At 44.7% G+C, this 19,948-nt stretch overlaps 1 protein-coding gene across 2 annotated transcripts in view; it reads left to right on the forward strand.

Moving 5' to 3' along the window:
• Positions 1 to 19,948, forward strand: part of trrap (transformation/transcription domain-associated protein) — a 57,285-nt gene that overhangs the window by 12,998 nt on the left and 24,339 nt on the right. Inside the window, exons 27-57 of one of the 2 annotated variants that reach the window (XM_058062239.1) lie at positions 1 to 261; positions 337 to 498; positions 609 to 705; positions 793 to 914; positions 2,058 to 2,228; positions 2,447 to 2,515; positions 3,449 to 3,469; positions 3,937 to 4,056; positions 4,284 to 4,403; positions 4,681 to 4,845; positions 4,918 to 5,099; positions 5,200 to 5,398; positions 7,966 to 8,094; positions 8,459 to 8,725; positions 8,862 to 9,068; positions 10,431 to 10,589; positions 10,750 to 10,887; positions 11,367 to 11,477; positions 11,780 to 11,926; positions 13,890 to 14,103; positions 14,188 to 14,316; positions 15,018 to 15,167; positions 15,730 to 15,929; positions 16,014 to 16,135; positions 17,238 to 17,451; positions 17,616 to 17,795; positions 18,006 to 18,152; positions 18,244 to 18,363; positions 19,208 to 19,495; positions 19,577 to 19,714; positions 19,788 to 19,900. In XM_058062239.1, the coding sequence (XP_057918222.1) occupies positions 1 to 261; positions 337 to 498; positions 609 to 705; positions 793 to 914; positions 2,058 to 2,228; positions 2,447 to 2,515; positions 3,449 to 3,469; positions 3,937 to 4,056; positions 4,284 to 4,403; positions 4,681 to 4,845; positions 4,918 to 5,099; positions 5,200 to 5,398; positions 7,966 to 8,094; positions 8,459 to 8,725; positions 8,862 to 9,068; positions 10,431 to 10,589; positions 10,750 to 10,887; positions 11,367 to 11,477; positions 11,780 to 11,926; positions 13,890 to 14,103; positions 14,188 to 14,316; positions 15,018 to 15,167; positions 15,730 to 15,929; positions 16,014 to 16,135; positions 17,238 to 17,451; positions 17,616 to 17,795; positions 18,006 to 18,152; positions 18,244 to 18,363; positions 19,208 to 19,495; positions 19,577 to 19,714; positions 19,788 to 19,900 (4,862 nt within the window). The remainder of the gene's footprint in view (positions 262 to 336; positions 499 to 608; positions 706 to 792; positions 915 to 2,057; positions 2,229 to 2,446; positions 2,516 to 3,448; positions 3,470 to 3,936; positions 4,057 to 4,283; positions 4,404 to 4,680; positions 4,846 to 4,917; positions 5,100 to 5,199; positions 5,399 to 7,965; positions 8,095 to 8,458; positions 8,726 to 8,861; positions 9,069 to 10,430; positions 10,590 to 10,749; positions 10,888 to 11,366; positions 11,478 to 11,779; positions 11,927 to 13,889; positions 14,104 to 14,187; positions 14,317 to 15,017; positions 15,168 to 15,729; positions 15,930 to 16,013; positions 16,136 to 17,237; positions 17,452 to 17,615; positions 17,796 to 18,005; positions 18,153 to 18,243; positions 18,364 to 19,207; positions 19,496 to 19,576; positions 19,715 to 19,787; positions 19,901 to 19,948) is intronic. The other variant, XM_058062240.1, reaches the window with a different exon arrangement.

A 19,948-nucleotide genomic window follows, 5' to 3' on the forward strand; every position in this document is an offset into this window, starting at 1 on the left:
GTATCAAATGGAGCCGTAGCTATGGCCAAAACCACCCTGGAACAGTTGCTGGTGCGCTGCGCCACCCCGCTGAAGGATGAAGAAAAAAGTGAAGAACTTCAGGCTGCCCAAGACAAATCTTTCCACATGGTAACACATGACCTCGTCCGAGAGGTGACCTCGCCCAATTCCACTGTCCGAAAGCAGGCCATGCATTCCCTGCAAGTGCTTGCACAGGTGACCGGCAAGAGCGTCACCGTCATAATGGAGCCTCATAAAGAGGTAAAAAGGAGAAATGACAAACCACGACTTGTAATTTACATGAGTTGATTGCTCTATGTTGGTGTTTCTCATCAGGTTTTGCAAGACATGGTTCCTCCCAAGAAACATCTGCTTCGCCACCAACCTGCAAATGCCCAGATTGGCCTGATGGAGGGTAATACTTTCTGTACCACCCTACAGCCCCGCCTTTTCACGATGGACCTCAATGTCATGGAGCACAAGGTCTTTTATACAGAGGTACGTTGCACTACATCTCTTCTGTGAGACATTCTTGTATGTCATTTATATAATATTGGGTAGCTTTCATATGCACATATAGTAATCACGCTTCTCTGTCCTATTTTCAGCTGCTTAACTTGTGTGAGGCAGAGGATGCTGCACTCATGAAGCTGCCATGTTACAAGAGCCTCCCCTCTCTGGTGCCCCTCCGCATTGCTGCTCTCAGTGAGTCAGCCCAACTCAACCAATACTGTCTGATATCATCTGCTTCATCTCTTACAATGTGTTTTTTGTCCTCCCGACACTACTTAGACGCCTTGGCGGCCTGCAACTACTTACCACAGTCCAGAGAGAAGATCATTGCTGCCCTGTTCAAGGCCCTCAACTCTACCAACAATGAGCTCCAGGAAGCAGGAGAGGCATGCATGAGGAAGGCGAGTACAACATCTTTTATTTTTTCCAGCGTCATTTGTCAGCATTTCAAGGTCTTTTAGTCATTCAGCTATATTGAATATCAAGTAAAAACCTTGGAATTTCACAGCCTCACACAAAAAATTGCTCTCAACTGGAATTGAAGTTGTAAGTCATACTTTTTGTTTTAATACAAAGTAGGTTCAGTGTTCTTTTTCTCTTGTCATTTTCCGTTGCAGATGTCATTAATTCTTTCCTTTCTTGCTGTTTTTCAATCCACTTGTCATCATATGAACCTTTCTTCACTACCACACTGAGTGAACCAGTCATGCCCTTATTTATCAATGGATCCATACCATAAAGCCCCCAATCCATCCACCCCAGATGCTCTTTGTCCCCTTTCTCCTTCCATTTCCGTGCCCTTCATTTTCTTTCTTCACCACCATCACTCTTTATACCATGATTTTTTTTTCCTTTCCGCTCCTTCCACTCTTTCTTTCATCTTTGCCCAGATAGCGCTAATGAGCAGTGCTGTGGCCCGATCGATGCAGGATGGGGTGTTTGTTCTCTCTACCGAGAGGAAAATGAATGTGGCTTCTATGCATCTTGCCTTGTGTGTGTGTGTGTGTGTCTGTGTGTGTGTGTGTGTATAAACTGTGTTGCCCCGTGTGCTTGTTCACTACTGACCCTGCCCTCATTTGAGTGGCCCTTTGTCTCAAGAGATATGCAACATGTAGTGAGAATTTGAAACAGACAAGGCAAGGTCCAAAGTTAAGGAGAAACGATTTGCAGTTGTTACAGAGCGGAATAATGTTTTTGAAGTCATTTGATTTGAATTTATTTTAAGTCAGTGTAAAGTAACATTTGACTGCCCCTGTAACTGTCATACACGTATAAAAGAAAGTTAAAGGAAAACTGCACATTTGTTGGAATCCATATATCCATCCATAATCCATATATGAGACATGAACACACGTCTTTCTGTTTTCTGTGATATAAAAACAGATAACAAGAGGCAGGTAATTAATGCATGTAATGGGACACGCCTAAGTTGGTGTGGGTGGGGGTAATGTCCAGTTCATCCCACAACCTAGAGTTGGCTTTGAGTGTATGCAGTTATTTGATTGTAATCCATTTGTAAATAAATACCCTGTGTTCTGTTGTAGTTCCTGGAGGGTGCCACCATTGAGGTGGACCAGATCCACACTCACATGCGGCCCCTGCTGATGATGCTGGGCGACTACCGCAGCCTCACGCTCAACGTGGTCAACCGACTGACGTCTGTCACTCGCCTCTTCCCCAACTCCTTCAACGACAAGTTCTGCGACCAGATGATGGTAGGAGACATTGCTTGAGTGTGCGGCATAGTTTGCGCAATCACTGCACAGTAGACATTAGCAATAATGCAGTCGAGGGAGAGGATCCGTGTGTCGTCATGACAATAATCTGTTAAGATTTATGTTTTTTTTTTTAACTTTATTGAACCGGACAGTACACACCGGCATGTACATGTACGTCTTCTGGCCCATCTACACTCTTTGTTTTTGTCTCTCAGCAACACCTGCGGAAGTGGATGGAGGTGGTGGTGATAACTCACAAGGGAGGCCAACGCAGCGACGGGAGTGTGAGTATAGCCACACACGCACAAAGCCAAGATTTTGCAGATGTAAAGCTTTCATAACGCAAACATGTTGACGTAGTTGAGATTTAGTTTAGTCCAGTGTAGAAAAGAACAAGCCAATGCAGAGATCCACAAGAGCTGCAGAGGAAATTGCGCGCAGCTTAAGTTTGGTGTAGTCAACACATCCTCGGCGTGCCCCCCCTCCCAGATGGGTTGTGAGTGGCCATATTACAATCAATGATTAATTAGGCGCCATGCTGGCGGTGGTAGGCCCAGCGCTGCGTCTCCTCATTATCTCCCTGACAGATAACCTTGTAAAGGCAAAGAAAAGGTGAGACCGTAACGGGGAAAAACATCCGCCTCTCCCGTGAAAGTTAAACCATTTGTTCCCTCTTTCGCTTTATGATAGTTCAGCCTTCCCCATCTCCAAATGCTTTGCATAATTACATGCAAATTAGTCCTTTTTTCTTTGCCTCAACTCGACACCTTGTCGTAAACCAGTTGACAGTGAGGCTGGCAGTCACAGTAAAGCCGAGGTCATGTGGTCAATTAGCCAAGCCTGATAAAGACAAAAACGGAGATGAGGGATGGCTCGGTGCTGAGGGGGGGATGAAAGAAGTCTTAGACCGAGCCTGTCCACTGTGCTTTGGGCTTTTGACATGTAAGGATGAAACGTCTTCATTTGTGACCTTTTTATCACTATGATATTGTCAGCAAATGTCGGGGGTTTAGCTTGTGTAAAGCCAGTCGATGAGCCAGACATCGTCACTACTACTATGTTGTTCCCGAGGTTGCACGTACAGGTTTTTGTAGCCCGCCGATTCATTTCAATATCACCATGCCTCATCTGTTTACCTTCCATACGGAACAAAGACACACACACACACACACATGCCACTCTGCTGACTCTGATCATTGTCTCCCACTCTGGTACAGCCTGCATTGGAGGGTTTTGAGGTGAGATGTAACCCGGTATGGCGCCCTCTGTTGGCGACTTGTTGTCATGGATTGACATTTACCTGAGCCGATGTTGTGATAGTGATGCTGGTGGAGTTGCCCTGTCTTTCTGTGTCCGTGTGTTTGTGATTTGTCTTCGGACAATGTCATGTCAGCCTACTTCACTGTCAACTGTACTTCCTGACTGAAATACTGTACAGTATTGATGCCGGTTGTAAAGAACACACAGTACACATATTGTCCTAAATGTGTTTGTCAGATGTGGGTTTGTACTTCAAGGACTCATCTGAGTGTCTTTCTCTGTTGAAGTTATTTTTCTGATTAGCGCAGAATACATTTTTATTTGACTGAAACTCATCCTTGTTTTTTCGCAGTGGCTTCTCATAAGAAATTAGTTAAGTATATACTGTATTAAGAGTATTGCTATTTAATGCCTATCTACTGTCTTTTCCCTAACAACCTTTTAGGAGATGAAGATCTGTTCAGCCATCATTAACCTTTTCCACCTGATCCCCGCTGCACCTCAGACTCTTGTCAAACCACTGCTAGAAGTGGTCATGAAGACGGAGAGGGCCATGCTCATCGAGGTAATACGTGGACATTGCACCATGCCCACCTACACACACACACACAGACATCCAATAGTGAATCAAGTGGTGGACACGTCAGTTCTGTCAGAATGTCAGTAGTGGCAAAGGTGGATGCTGTTAGAACTGCAGTGCATCCACTAATTTTCCTTTCATTTTCTCTTAAAGTTAAATAATTTTGTTGTTTCTTTCCATTTCTCCATCCACGCCATGTCGCCTTCTTTCAGGCCGGCAGTCCATTCAGGGAGCCTTTGATAAAGTTCCTGACTCGTCACCCGTCTCAGACAGTGGAGCTGTTCATGATGGAGGCTACTCTTAACGACCCCCAGTGGAGCCGCATGTTCATGGTCAGACACCGGGTTCACCAAGTGGTCGTCCCTTTAGTGTGCTCACAAACACATTCGCTGTTAGGGCAGTTTTGGGCTTTTTAGCTTCCCTATAAAATGGGAGGTATATATTTGGGCTTTTCCATCCTTTGCATTCCTTTTAACTCCAAGCTAAAACAAATCTCCTTCAATTTGCTATTTCAAAACTTTAAATGTTTTCAGTTCATCTTCATTCATTGTGATTGACAGCTCTACTCTTGTAGTTACACAATGCTTGAATGCTTGTGTCCACATCCAGAGTTTTTTGAAACACAAAGACGCCAAGCCACTAAGAGACGTGCTGGCGTCTAATCCCAACCGCTTCGTCACCTTGTTGGTTCCTGCTGGCACAGCCGCCACCGTCCGCCCTGGATCTCCCTCCACCACCACAGCCAGACTGGACCTGCAGTTTCAAGCCATCAAAGTATGGCATGTCGTATGGCGCCCATGACGATGTACACACACCTGACCGTTTTTGTTCGCCATGTCCGCTCAGATCATCAGCATCATTGTGAAGAATGATGAAGGCTGGCTGGCAGGCCAGCACTCCTTAGTGAATCAGCTCAGACGGGTCTGGGTGAGCGAGGCCTTTCAAGAGAGACATCGCAAAGACAACATGGCTGCCACCAACTGGAAGGAGCCCAAGCTGCTGGCCTACTGTCTTCTTAGCTACTGCAAGTATGTCCACACACAGACGAGCATTGATGATTTTGGCAGTTGAGTCAAAGCTTTGACTTCAGACATAAACAAGAATTTCTTGATCCCTTCCCTCCAAAAGGCGCAACTACTCAGAGATTGAGCTGCTGTTCCAGTTGCTGCGTGCCTTCACGGGTCGCTTCTTGTGCAACATGACCTTCCTGAAGGAGTACATGGAGGAAGAAATTCCCAGGAACTACTCCATCCTTCAGAAGCGCGCCCTGTTCTTCCGCTTTGTCGAGTTCAATGACCCACACTTCAACGACGAGCTTAAAGCCAAGGTACATATGTTCATTTGCTGCCAGAGGAGAAAAGTCGGTTCATGGGGGCATAACATAGGGGGCTGCAAAATTCTCCTGTGTTTTTACATTTTTTGTCAACCAGCATTAGAATTCACTTACAGATGTTGGTTGTCAACTTCACTCGAAAGTTGACTTTTTAATTGAATACACATATTGAGGTCTCTAGAGTGCATGCCCAACATTAAAGAGTGAAATTAAATGACCAATATTTTTTTAATGATAGCTGTCTATGTCAGAAAATGTGACTTTCAGCATGACATTCAGGCTTTGGGACAGCTAATTTATCCAGCTAATTCGGTTTTTAAATAAAATAGAGTAAGTTTCTCTGTCAATGACTTGGAAGCTCTCTGGGCAAAGATCCACCATTGTCGCTTTCTCACAAATGACCACACTGAACAGCTATCATAGTTTAAGATCAGCTGCAGTGTTGTTGGATGCACAGATTTTGAAGTTTATTACACTGTGGCAGCTTTTCAACCAGGCTGCACACACACGCACGCACTTTGAGCGGTTGTACCGGGCACTCCAGCTCCGCTGTAAAGCACAGACAGGTCAGTGGAGGAGGCGGGCCCTGGCACACTAGAGGCAAGTAACTGTTTGGCAAGAGTACAGACACTGAGACCACACACTGGCAATTGTGTTTGTGATGCCGCTCACGACAACCTGCTTATCTGATTAGAGCACAGTTTTGTCTCTTCCATCGTGAGCCATCCTCCTCCCAGTAGAGTTTTGCTCTCATCATGGAGGAAGTTCTGTTTTTATCTCTCGTTTGTTTCTTAGTTCGCAGGATCACACAAAAAGCACTACTCAATATTCACAAAACATTGTAAAGAGGTGGGTTATGGGACAAGCAAGAAGTGGCATTCAAGTGCTGTTCATGTCATTCCCAGTGCGCACGATGCACTAGCTTTGCATGGTGCAGCCTGAAGAAGATTTTAAGCACTTTAATTTCCGTCCGAGCACGTTTTCACATCTTATCATGAATAATCAACATTTGAGTAATTGGCATCACTTTGTATGTTTGTGCTTCTCAAATACCTGGATGTCAGATAGGAGCGTTTGTTTCGGTGTAGCAGGCAGGAATATTTCACCTAGTGCCAGACAAAAAGAAAACACAGAAGTGTGTATGAGGCAATGTTCAGCTACAATGAATCATCTGTGATGCACAGACTGACCCCCTGCTGCTCCCTTCTTATACTTACTTTGTTTTCGCTTTGCAGTCACTATACAGAAGTTCCCTAAGATTCAGTGTATATAATTCCAGCAAACAAAAATGGTCTGTAATTGATGAAGCACACACCACCCTTTTTCATAGTCTGCTGGAGTCATTTTGTAAATGCTGTGCAAAGGTTGTTTGATTCTTGGGCAGAATACAATGAAACTGCAGTGATCACTGTCACTTCATGACTATTTTGTATACACTGGACCAATAGATAATGTGCCATTGGGGTACCGCTGTGTAAAACCCACACAATGTATTTGTATGGAAATTAGATTTAACCTAATTAAGACATCTGCAGAAGAAGATATAGGCTACAAGCGCAAGGAGCGTTCGTGTGTATTTGTGTTTTCTAACCGCCGGCGGCATCACTTCATCTAATTATGTCACAAAAATATGCCGTGATGGTACATTGATTGATGCGAGAGAAGCTGAGAAATGATAGAAACAGATGAGACTGGTGTGCTTTGCATTTTCCCATTCTCATTTTCAGGGTGCGTGTTGTGCGTCTGCACTTGAATCCATCACAGTTGCATGTACGCTGCGTGGAATATTCACAAGTAATGAGCTAATGGAGGGGAGCGGGGGGGAGGGGGGGGGGACATATGCCGCCATAGATTGTTCTTCACTGAGCGTCGCCCTGTTCACCCCAATGATGGATTGAATAGGAGGGCTCATTAACAGATAGCAGCTTCTTTAATAAATGCAGCCGTTAGCTTTATTGTGGGCGAGATATTCTGCATTTTACAGGCTAATCAAGCATGTGTCTCCATGTGCTTATTCTGGGAACAATCCCTGTAGATTTCAGCCTCTCTCCGTTGTACAATTGCCTCAGAGCCAGAAACAGTAGGATTTACTATATTTTCTAGTTGTCTGGCCAGTGTTTTACACAAAAGGCTTACACTTTGCTCCTTTTTACAAGCCTGACCAGTGTGTATTGTAATGTGAAACAGTAATTATTGTGGCTGTATTTAATTAAGATAACATCTAGAGTAGGACTGCTTTGCTGTCGTGATTGTTTAAATGCCACGTGTTTTATTACTCTTGTTGTTGGTCACAATTACCTCACATCTGTCCGTATACCCAGCCAATTAATTATGTTCCCACACATTGTAAAATACTCTTTATCTCAGATTTTCTGAGTAGATTAGTGCCTTAAAGAGCTGAGATTGGGCAACATTTCTTCTAAAATGCTTTTTAGATATGCATGGTGACTTCAATGATTAGTTCTGCTTTCCTGCTCTGGGATGTAGTTTCAGTGAAACCACCTGTCATGGGTCTAATATGAAATATGTTTGGGGGATTCTTATGTTTTCCTGACTTAAAGGTGCTGCAGCACATCCTGAATCCAGCCTTCCTGTACAGCTTTGAGAAGGGGGAAGGCGAACAGCTGCTCGGCCCGCCAAATCCTGAAGGCGACAATCCAGAGAGCATTACCAGTGTCTTCATCACAAAGGTGCACGTACACCGTTGCACTCTCACGTCAACATCCTTTTCCCCTTTTTATTGTTAGCATCACATTTGGTAATGGTAATGGTTTTATTTCATTTGAACATGCATCAGATTACAATTGAGTGCATCACATAATCAGTTCAGTTTGTGTGTGTGTGTGTGGGGGGGGGGGGGGGGGGGGTGAGCATATTTTAAAATTTTCTGTCAACCCTTTTTTCCCCCCTGCTCCCACACGAGAGGTTGAAATAGTGATGGGTATTTTGATAAGGACGGTAGACTTTAATTTAATGAAGCAAACACTAGTCTGAATGTCAGTCTTGTGTACTAAAGGGCACCGTGTCTATTTTCATTACTCCCGCCCCACCCAGGTTCTAGATCCGGAGAAGCAGGCTGACCTGCTGGACTCTTTGCGAATATGCTTGCTGCAGTTCTCCACGCTGCTGGTGGAGCACGCACCCCACCACATCCACGACAACAACAAATCCCGCAACAGCAAGCTGCGGCGCCTCATGACGTTCGCTTGGCCGTGTTTGCTTCCTAAAGCCTGTGTGGACCCCGCTTGTAAATACAGTGGACACCTGCTGCTAGCACACATCATTGCCAAGTTTGCTATTCACAAGAAGATTGTCCTGCAGGTGAGAAGGAAGCCACCTCCTGACAATGAAATTGTTTAAACATTTAGCATTTGTAATATTTTCAAAAAATACAGTAAGAACTTGGAGGAACGATGGAAGCTGACATTAACAGAGTGAAAATGTGTCGCTTGTTTAGGTCTTCCACAGCCTTTTAAAAGCCCACACCATGGAGGCCCGTGCTATTGTTCGCCAGGCCATGGCTATTCTCACTCCAGCTGTGCCTGCTCGCATGGAGGATGGCCACCAGATGCTGACCCACTGGACTCGCAAAATCATTGTGGAGGAGGGCCACACTGTACCACAGCTGGTCCACATCCTGCACCTCATAGTGCAGCACTTCAGGGTGAGTGGATAGATGCAAAGTAAGTCACTCGCTGTAATTGGAGGAGGTCACCCATGCACTTCCTGCCGTGGTCTCGTCACCGGTGCAGGTATTGATTGCCAGTGTGTTCGTTCATGCTGGCTGTGACAGAGCAGTCAAGTAACAGATTAATTTCCCTGTAACGTATAATATAATAATGATGATGATGGATGTTTATCGGCACACACACACACACACACACTGTTAATGTCACTTTCAAAGCATCTCAACCAAAGTCAATTAACTTCAGACTTCTGGACCTCCACTGGAATATTGAACACTATTCTTCTACCGTCATTGCTTATTTGGCTGATATCAGTCTAGCTCACTTGAGCTGAGACGCGTGTAGCTGTATGTCGGAATAGAAACCACATCATTATCATACTTAATAACCAGAGTGACCTCACACCCCGTTGATGAAGCTTATTGACATTGACCACGATAATGGCGCTCTGCTCCACTGCAGCGACTGCATGCTGGCTGTCATACTTTGTGTGACCCATGAAATACCACCAGCAAAGGATCACTGACCTGTATGTTTGCACTCCTCTTAAAACTTCATCGACACGCTCTGCCGCTGCATTTGATGTCCCCGGCTTCATCAGTTCAGAGAACGAGGGTTCTTGCCACAAAACTGACATTTTCTTCACATTTCTTCTCTGTCTCCCAGACAGGTTGCTCTCATTGGGCCAGATGACTAATCTAATGTAATCACATCAGCATAATTGCACTGGGGAGATAATGACAGACAGATGATAGACTTTGAGTGTGTGTCTGTGTGCGTGCACATGTGATGGACAGGGCTTAGCCTCTCTGTCATTAAGGGGCGGTGAAGTCCTGCTCCATCGACTATAATTACCCTCAAAGTGAGAGGCTTTAATATTCTTTGTCACTCGCAGCGGCCCCATGATAGACATCTCATCTCTCACTCTTTTTGTCTGCGTGCTTGAGAGTCCTAGTTTGCCTTGCGAAGAGGCTAAGTGAGCGCTGAGTGTGATCCGACAAGCTAAGTGTGTGTCACGTCCTTGAAACTAAGTGGAAACAAAGGTCATGTTTATATCATCGTCTGTCATCGGAGTAAAACCTGAGCCCTTAAGAAAGCAAACTTACTCTTATATACACTGTATTGTTAAACACTCGACAAAAATAGAAAATATTATTCACAAATTTGTCTAAATCTGTTATTGACCACCCATGATTCAGTATATTTGGTATTATTGTCTCTCTCACGACTCTTTCAGTTAAGACATCCCATAATTTACTTATCTTAGGTAGTGACACCCTGATGGTACTACGTATATTCTACCTCAAATGGTTCCATATTTACCGTGGTTGTCTCCACAGGTGTACTACCCCGTGCGCCATCACCTGGTGCAGCACATGATCAGTGCAATGCAGCGTCTGGGCTTCACCCCCACCGTGACCATCGAACAAAGAAAACTGGCTGTGGATTTGGCAGAGGTGGTCATCAAGTGGGAGCTGCAAAGGATTAAAGACCAACAGGTGTGTTCATGTGGAGTACAATACCCAAATAGCACGACTCCGCTAATGCATCCTTACATACTGTAAATGCTCTGTAGGTATACCTTGGGTGTTAAATTACCTAGACATGAGTTTATTCCCTCAGTATGAACTATAAGTACATCTCTATCTGTCCTGGCAGCCTGAGTCGGAGACAGACGTTGGGCCCAGTGGCGAAGGAACCAGTGGTGGCGCCGTGAAAAGAGGACTCTCTGCGGACGCCGCCACCGCCGGACAAGACGTTAAGCGATTCCGAGCCGCGGCTGGAGCGGCTTCTACGGTGAGCTTATTTACATCCTATTATTTGAAGCCTCCCTCCTCCGAAATTAGGAACCACTTCAAACTGTTCCCCGCTTGCCCTTGAGCAGTACTGTTTCCAAATGATTGCACAACAGTTTGATCAAACAACATCTCTTTAAGGCAAAACTTGCCAACAGGAGGTGACAGCATCATTTCTGCTGTCGAAATTCATTTTTACCGAAATAACAGAATTGCCTCTCACATCTGTTTCATCTCTCTCCTACTGTGACTAAATGAGCATTTTTTTCCTGAACTGTCAAAAATAACTAGTAATTGTTAAATTCTCAATGGGCTCCATGCTCCGTCTCTGTCACAAATGCTCATTTTTCTCCCTGTGTGCAGTGGAGGTGTGTGCAAACTTTTGGAAATAAGTTGGTCACTGGTCACGGCCCCAAAACAGACATATTAACGTTCAATTAGCCACACCATTTATATGTATCTTCTTACTGTATGTTTTAGGTGTTTGGTCGCAGCCAGTCCATGCCAGGCACCGAGACAATGCTCACTAAACCTGTTGACAAACAACACACGGACACTGTGATCAACTTCCTCATCCGGATCGCATGCCAGGTAAAACCCCCCAGCACACACAGACGCATAAGAACTGCAAAGGAGACTTTGATTTTAAGCTTGGAACAACTCTGGTTTCCTATGATCGCTATCTATAGTTTGTATTGTTGATAGAGATACAACCAGGATTGTAATATTCACTTGTATCCAGTCGGAGGAATTACCAGGGATAATTATCTTTCATGAGTCTCTCCTTAACCTGTGCAATGTCTCCCTTCCCCCGGAAAACATTGTGATATTGGAAGATGAAGACACCTTGTCAATGATGATAAGTGTACTGACCTTTCTTTGGTCCCCCCCAGGTGAACGACAGTACCAATGTGGCCGGGTCCCCGGGGGAGCTGCTTTCTCGTCGCTGCGTTAGCCTGATGAAGACAGCCCTGAGACCTGACATGTGGCCTCGTGCCGAGCTCAAGCTACAGTGGTTTGACAAGCTGCTCATGAGCGTGGTGAGTATGCGGATAATGTACCTTCCCTATGGCTTGACTGGATGGTGTGAACACGTTAAAGGGATTTTACTCTTCCATGTATGTATCGCAACCCTGGAGTGACAGACAATTTTCATTGGAAAAATATCAGTAGTTGATTTTAGAGGTTATTCTCATTTGCAGACATACGGGTAGTAGGAAATATCCCACTTGTTGCTGATGTCTTTACCAAATAGAATATTTTTCAACAAAATGAAATAATTTCATTGGTCCCACAATTGTGTATTGGAACGTTTTGGCCAAAATCTAGCCTTGATGCTGGAATTTAGTCCAGTGCTTTTAGTAAGCCCTATTGGTTGTCTGTAGCTTTAATGCAAATGAGATCCGTCTGAGTTATAACGACAGATGGAGGCACAGTGTAGCATCCCCAGTCACACGGAGTCTGATGCTCTTTTATAACTCTATTCTGACCTCAACACACCCGTCCAAATCCAACACCATACATGAATCTCCAACTTACAAACACATCTCTAGTCCTCATTGTCACTAGATGACAGCGAGATGCATTCAAGGGCACTCCAGGTAAACATGGGCATATTTCAGGAATATTTCAGACATATTTGCATATTGTGGTCACGATTTGTCATGATAAATTAATTTGAAGGGATTCTTAATATCTAGGCAGTAGCAACCCCAGGAAGTTGCTTCCAAAAAAGACTGCAAAAGTTTCCTTGTCGCTGCTTAGGTAGGCTATGTCTTACGCAAATGCCTGAGCCCTTTGTCTGTTATCGGTTTTACACGAAGTGAGGCGCCAACTGCCATAATGACAGTGGCAAGATAACAAGAGTCAGTCCCGGTTGGCCTGTGACTTCTTTTTCAACTCCCCGCCCTTTTCATCCACTCTTCTCTGTCCTTGCCCACGTGCCTCGGCATCTTTCCTCACCCTTCTCCCCCCTTCTCATTCCCTTGCCGCAACCTTCTCCTGTCATCTTTCCGGCCTCTGTTTTCCACTTTGTCTCCCTTATCTGTTGCTCTCCTCAGTCTCTGTTCATCTCTCTGGTCAGATTGGCATCCGCAGACAAGGCAAGGTTATCACCATACTCCAGACGCCATCCCATATTTCCTTTGTACTCTTGTGGGGATCATTGCAACAGCTGTACCTTTCTCTCAGGCTGCACTGATTTCATGGCGAAGATGTGACAAACAAGGGTCTCTGTAGGTCGTATCCAGATAATACACAGGTTTTCTCTCCTTTGGGGAATGTGCACTACATGTCCAGCAGGTAAATGAGCAATGCCTTCTATCAGATTAGCTCATTGTATTATTGGATGGCAGCAATTGTGGGGCAGGAAGGTTAATAATGTGAGACGGCAAAAGAAGGTGTCAAATTCTTGCTAACATACATGTATATATTCCCTGTTTGCAGGTCTCAGCAGACAAGGTTTTTAGTAACGCAGGGCAGGATCAATACTACACCAATATCTACCGAGGTCACCTTGTTCATTCGTCATGATGAGTGTCACGGGTCTGTCTTAGAATCTCATTTTGGCCTTCATTACAATTTCAACCAAATCAGGCATTTAGTATGTGGGCCATCGATGTTTGTTTTAGTAGACGTCAAAGTGGTTTGTTTCTTTGGCGGGAGTGATACTACTCTGGGAAGTATTTATTGAGGAGTTGCCTTGTTTTTGTATTTAACAGGATAATTAGTGATGTGTGGACAAAATACTAGACCGTTACACCTTGTTAAATAGAGTTGGTCCTCTCATTTGCAATTATCTGGAAAGATTTTCTGCGGCATTTCAAAGTGTGCCTGTTGTCTGTGATATGGGACGTGAGGGTCATGCTCACATTCGCTATTCTAGTTTTTCCCTGATATGATTGGTTATGGCCAGTCACACCTGTTCTTATACTAGTTCTACTGTATATACTGTAGTTCTAAAGGTTGAAACTTTCTCTCTGTTTTGCTATTTTATCCTCTCAGGAGCAGCCCGCTCAAGCTAACATCTCCAACATCTGCACCGGATTGGAGATTCTCTGCTTCCTTCTGACTGTGCTGCAGCCACCCGCAATCCTTGCTCACTTCAAGCCCCTCCAGAGAGGCATCGCTGCATGTATGACATGCGGCAACACGAAAGTCCTACGTGCTGTTCACTCGCTTCTCTCTCGACTCATGAGCATCTTTCCCACTGAACCCAGTAAGCCTCCAACACTTCGAACGACGCAAAAGCTTTGGTTTTGATGTCGAGTTAAGCATTGCTACTTCGCTCATCTCATTCTAGGCACGTCCACAGTGGCATCAAAGTATGAGGAGCTGGAGTGTTTGTATGCTGCTGTAGGCAAGGTCATCTATGAGGGACTTACCAACTATGAAAAAGCCACAAGCAACACCAACCCCACACAGCTCTTTGGTAAGACAGCCTCTCACTTTCTCTTACTTCAACTACACACACATGAATCTTTCAATATTTTTAATGAAAATGAAAAGACGTCTCAGTCACTTAAAGCAATCAAACTCGTGAGTGGGTCGTGAAAATTCAAAATGATGGGCACTCTGCTTGGGCTAACATCTGGAGTCTTTCAATGAAGGCCGCAGTACGACCGTTTGGGAAAGGTTGTATATTACAGTGCTAAATCTTTTCTCCCTGCGTGAACATTACATTTAACCATGCAGATGTGAGGGATTTTTTGAAATAAATATTACATCTAAGCATATTTAATCAGCAGGGCTTCTATTATCAATTTATTTCTGAAAACTGAGCTTGTTGTGTGACAAATAGCAATGAGCTAGATGTCAAGTTTCAGTCAAAAAGGGTAAAACAAACCAGCCAGTGATTAATGATAGGCCATTGGTATCTCTGCTGTCAGATGTAGTGTAATGCATCCATGTGGCCAGGCAGGCTGACATTTTTAACATTTGCTCCAGGGAGCAGTAGCATTGGGACATTACTCATATACAGTCCTACTTCTCTGACATCGTACAACTGTTGTTCGATTCCCTCCAGCAATAAAAATCAAGCTGAGAATAAAAAATGAACACAAGCTGAGCGTAGAAGTGTGTTCGCCGGTCATATGTATCCTAATTCCCACCGCTGCGCTCATTGTTTTCCAGGAACCCTCATGATTCTCAAGTCAGCCTGCAGTTACAACGCAAGTTACATCGACCGGCTCATCTCAGTGTTTATGCGCTCGCTGCAGAAGATGGTGCGGGAACACCTGAGTCCCCAGCAGGCCAACCCAGGGGTCACTGAGACCAGCACTGGTAATTTGTCATGAATTCGGAGATACAAGCACACATAAAGTATAACAGTATGCAGACAAGCATTGACCAATCTTTTATTAAGCGATCCACATCTCCCCTAGTTCTCCAAAACCAAAAAAAAGATTTATATCTTGCTTATCTAGTGTCTTACTTAATGCACTGTAGATACTGTAAATACTCCAATTTACTCCAGAGTCTCTTAATATCGCAGGGTGCATGGTCTAAAAAGGCAAACAACCACCTGGGTCTCTAATTAGTGCTGGGTCAAAGCGCAGCTGTGGCTGGTGGCAGCCTCCTAATGTAGTTTTTGTTTTTTTGTACTTGGTAGTAGTACATTAGATATAATTTCCACATTCTCATGCACTCCAAATCATTATGAAAGTTAACAAATGTTCGGAACAAACAGCCTCTTTCCAGCTATTGCCTGCTTCTAATGAATGCCCCGCCCTCTTTGTGGCTTCGGTAAATAAACACCCCAAGTAGAGTTGGAATATTTAGGATATATCCTGTAATACTTAGCCTTTAATCCTGTCTCTGAGTGTTATCGTCCCTCTTCTTCCAGTGACGAGCGAGCTGGTCATGCTGAGCCTCGACCTGGTGAAGACGCGACTCTCCGTCATGAGCATGGAGATGAGAAAGAACTTCATTCAGGTCATTCTCACATCGCTGATTGAGAAGTCACCGGACCCTAAAATTCTCCGTGCCGTCGTTAAGATCGTGGAAGAATGGGTGAAAAATAATTCACCTATGGCCGCCAATCAGGTATGTGAAATGTAACGCATCTGTCTGTGTATACAAACAGGAACAGTCAAAACAAACTCACATTGCTCCTCCTCTTCCTCCTAGATGCCCAATCTCCGTGAGAAGTCCATCTTGTTGGTGAAGATGATGACCTATATAGAGAAGCGTTTCCCCGATGAACTTGAGTTAAACGCCCAGTTCCTGGACCTCGTTAATTACGTCTACAGGTAATTACCGCTATTCATCATATAGCCCAATTGCTGGGTCACCTATGCTTCGCTGCCCTTGCATCTCTCTCAGCATGAGGGATGAAGGTCAAACAGGTTCAGGCAAGAAAAATGACAGGAAGTAACAACGGAAAATAGAGAGAAGGTGGAGGAATATTACCTTGATTAACCGTGGAAGGACACAACGGGAAAGAACATCATTTAACATATCGGTAGACACGTACTGTGCTTTGAGGATGTCGTCATAAAGATACAACATGTGCCGGAGTCTATTCCAGGGCGCTAGTAGTGTCAATACTCCTAGCAGGTGGGCACTATCATGCAATTCATCAAGCCATGGTTGTCTTTTAGCCAAAACTCGCACACATTTAATCAGCCAAATGCATCCTACATCCCTGCACCCCATCTGCTCTTCACGTCAGGGGATTTAAAATTAGTATTAAAGCCATGATTGACAGCATGTAATGATATTGGAGTACTAAAGCAGCTGCGCCAGAACAATGTATGATCAAGAAAGAGGAGACAGTAGAAGCCGCCGTCGTAGCCTTGACCACTTTCCTGCCTTTACCTTACATTCTCTTTTCCTCTGTAATGTAATCATACCCAAGGGACCCGTTCATTGTGTAGTAGGATGATGTCCAATTATGACTTTAAAAAAATGATCAGAGGGTTTAATGCAGCTTTTTAATGGTTGGATTGTAGTCGGGCGCCTTTGGTCACCACACGCATGTAATACACCAGTGGTTTCTGGACTACACATTCTCTGACCCCTTCAGGCTTTTGACATGAAGCCATGTACCCCCGACTCGTGTAGACTGAAACATCAACGACAATATGTTTGATATATTTAATTAATCATTATATTCATCTATCTATCCGGGTCTGGGTCGTGGGGCCATCAGTCTCAGTAGGGAAGCCCTTGACTTCCCCGTCCCCGGGCACCCTTTCCAGTTCCACTTCCGTACCCCACTTTGGAAACCGAGGGAATCCAGCATCTTTGTTGACTTGACACAGTTTGGAGGTCTTCCAGATACTTGATGTGTTGTGTAGGAGTCAGCATACAGCGCTATTAAGGACATCTTTGGTCCATCTCAACATTCAGGGATGAGAGTCTGTCAGGAAGTGACATTACATCAAAGTTGGAGCCAGCTTTTCTGTCCGGACTTCGCTGCACTCAGCCGCTGATCCGAGCCAAGTTCTTTGAGGTGTTTGACGCCTCCATGAAGCGGCGCGTCTACGAGAGGCTCCTCTACATCTGCTGTTCGCAGAACTGGGAGGCCATGGGTAGCCACTTCTGGATCAAGCAGTGCATCGAGGTAAGACATTTAATCTGCCAGTACGCTGATGCAGCGATTCAGAAGGTGTTGTCCACTCACAAATCAGGCCATTTTTGTTGTGTCAGCGAGCACGGAGTCTGTCAAGTACTCTCACTGATACTGTGTTTCATTCTTCTACTCTGCTGCGTATATCTGCATATTAGCTGTTGCTGGCGGTGTGTGAACGGAACACCATCATTGGCACCAGCTGCCAGGGATCAATGCTGCCTTCTATCACAAATGTCATCAACCTGGCAGACAGCCACGATCGTGCTGCTTTCGCCATGGCAACACATGTCAAGCAGGAGCCGCGTGAGAGGGAGACTAGTGACACAAAGGAGGAGGTAGGGTACCGGCGCACACACACTCATGCATCACAGTGCACCCGGAGACACACTGTCTCACATCAATTAACACATTATCCCATTAGGAGCGTGCAACATGCTCTCATCCTGAGAAAAGATGAACCCGTCGCTGTTTTTCACACATTCATCACATCTTCTCCGTCACACATTAGCATGAAGTGAATGACATTTCCATTCCCGCCCATGTAGGATGTGGAGATAGATATCGAGTTGGCACCCGGTGACCAAACCACTCTCCCAAAGACTAAGGATCAGTCTGAGAGAGATGCTGGCAACCAACTACACATGCTTACAAACCGCCATGACAAGTTCCTCGATTCACTGCGAGAGGTCAAGGTAACGTTGTGCCTCTTACAATCAAAGCACTAAATTCAACTCAATGGGTAAGGTAGTCTCGAGATGTCAAAGGCGGTCCCTAACATTTCAGACCGGGGCGCTGCTGAATGCTCTCGTGCAGCTGTGCCACATCGCTACTCCACTGGCTGAGAGAACCTGGGTCCAGTTATTTCCTCGTCTTTGGAAAATACTCTCTGACAGGCAGCAGCATGTGAGTATAATTAGTGGTTTGACGTGAGAGTATTCATTCTGAAATGACTATTTTTTTCAAATTCTTAACGGTAATTTCCTCCTCCTTCATAACAATAAATCTGGCTCACGAATATGACCTCGACCTTGGGACCATGGCCACCTCAACACACGTGATTCTGCTTAATGAGGGCAGGTTCATTCACGCTAAATATGGAAATTAGAATCCGAGGAAGGAAAGCTTTAATGAGCTGAACTAACTAAATGAATATGGAGTATTTTCAGAGGGGTTGAAAGGCCCTGATTTGAAGTGATTGAGCTCTTCAGTCTCTGAAAGATGCGCTCATTAGAATTCTAATGATATTTTCTTCATGTGACAGACCCCCAAGTCACACATGTTTATTTCCGTGCCCCTTATCACATGATTCCATGACAGATTATTGCGTTTGATGAAAGCGAGAGTGCTTTATATCCGCATCGTTCTCTGAAGGAAAAATCTGCTGACCGATCGGTCTTCATTATTGCTGGTTTAATTAAAGTGGCCATCAAGGCATTAAATACTCTACGCTGTCAATAGGAACTGAAAATTGTGGTCAGCGGCGATACATAATTTACTTCTGTTTGTGTGTTGTGTGGGTGTGTTCTGTTTGTGTGTGATTAACCCGCAGTCCATCTGCTTGCTGAGGATGTGATGATTGCTACCCTGAACACGGAAATCACATTGGCCTATACTTTTAAATAGAAAAAAAGGAAATTACTTATTCTTTCAAGATGACTTATGTTAAAACGTCTAAAGTAAACTTTTCAATTGCCTTTTATTCATGCAAAATAATACCTTTATCAGTATTATTTGCTTTCCTTCGCAGGCGTTATCTGGAGAAATGAGTCCTTTCTTGTGCAGCGGCAGCCACCAAGCCCAAAGAGACTGCCAGCCCAGTGCACTAAACTGCTTTGTGGAAGCCATGTCTCAGTGTGTGCCGCCTATTCCCATTCGACCGTGTGTTCTTAAGTACTTGGGCAAGACACACAACCTGTGGCTACGATCCACTCTAATGCTGGAGCAGCAGGCTTTTGAAAAAGGCCTCAGCCTGCACAGCAAACCAAAGCAAAATACCGAAGTCTATGAGCAGGAGAGCATCACGCCACCTCAACAGGTGAGATTTATCGTTTCTTGGCTTTAACTACTGATATTCCATTATATCCTGTTGTAAACCTACTGTTTTCTGTCTATGTAGGAGATTTTGGACTCCCTTGCAGAGCTGTACTCTCTGCTCCAAGAAGAGGACATGTGGGCAGGCCTGTGGCAGAAGAGATGCAAGTTCCCTGAAACCGCCACGGCCATTGCCTACGAGCAGCATGGCTTCTTTGAACAGGTGAGAGTAAATCTTACTTTTTGTGAGTATTGCTTAACAGCATTGTTAATATGTTGTCGTGCTGCGTTTACAGGCCCAGGAAAGCTACGAGAAAGCAATGGAGAAGGCTCGAAAAGAGCACGAGAGGAACAATGTGTCTCCTGCCATATTCCCAGAGTACCAGCTGTGGGAAGATCACTGGATACGGTAACTGCTTTGATTCAGATAAAACGAAATCAAACTAAGTATGTAGTC

This window comes from Doryrhamphus excisus, chromosome 22 (genome assembly GCF_030265055.1).
Source record: "Doryrhamphus excisus isolate RoL2022-K1 chromosome 22, RoL_Dexc_1.0, whole genome shotgun sequence".
In the NCBI taxonomy this organism is placed as follows: Eukaryota; Metazoa; Chordata; class Actinopteri; order Syngnathiformes; family Syngnathidae; genus Doryrhamphus; species Doryrhamphus excisus.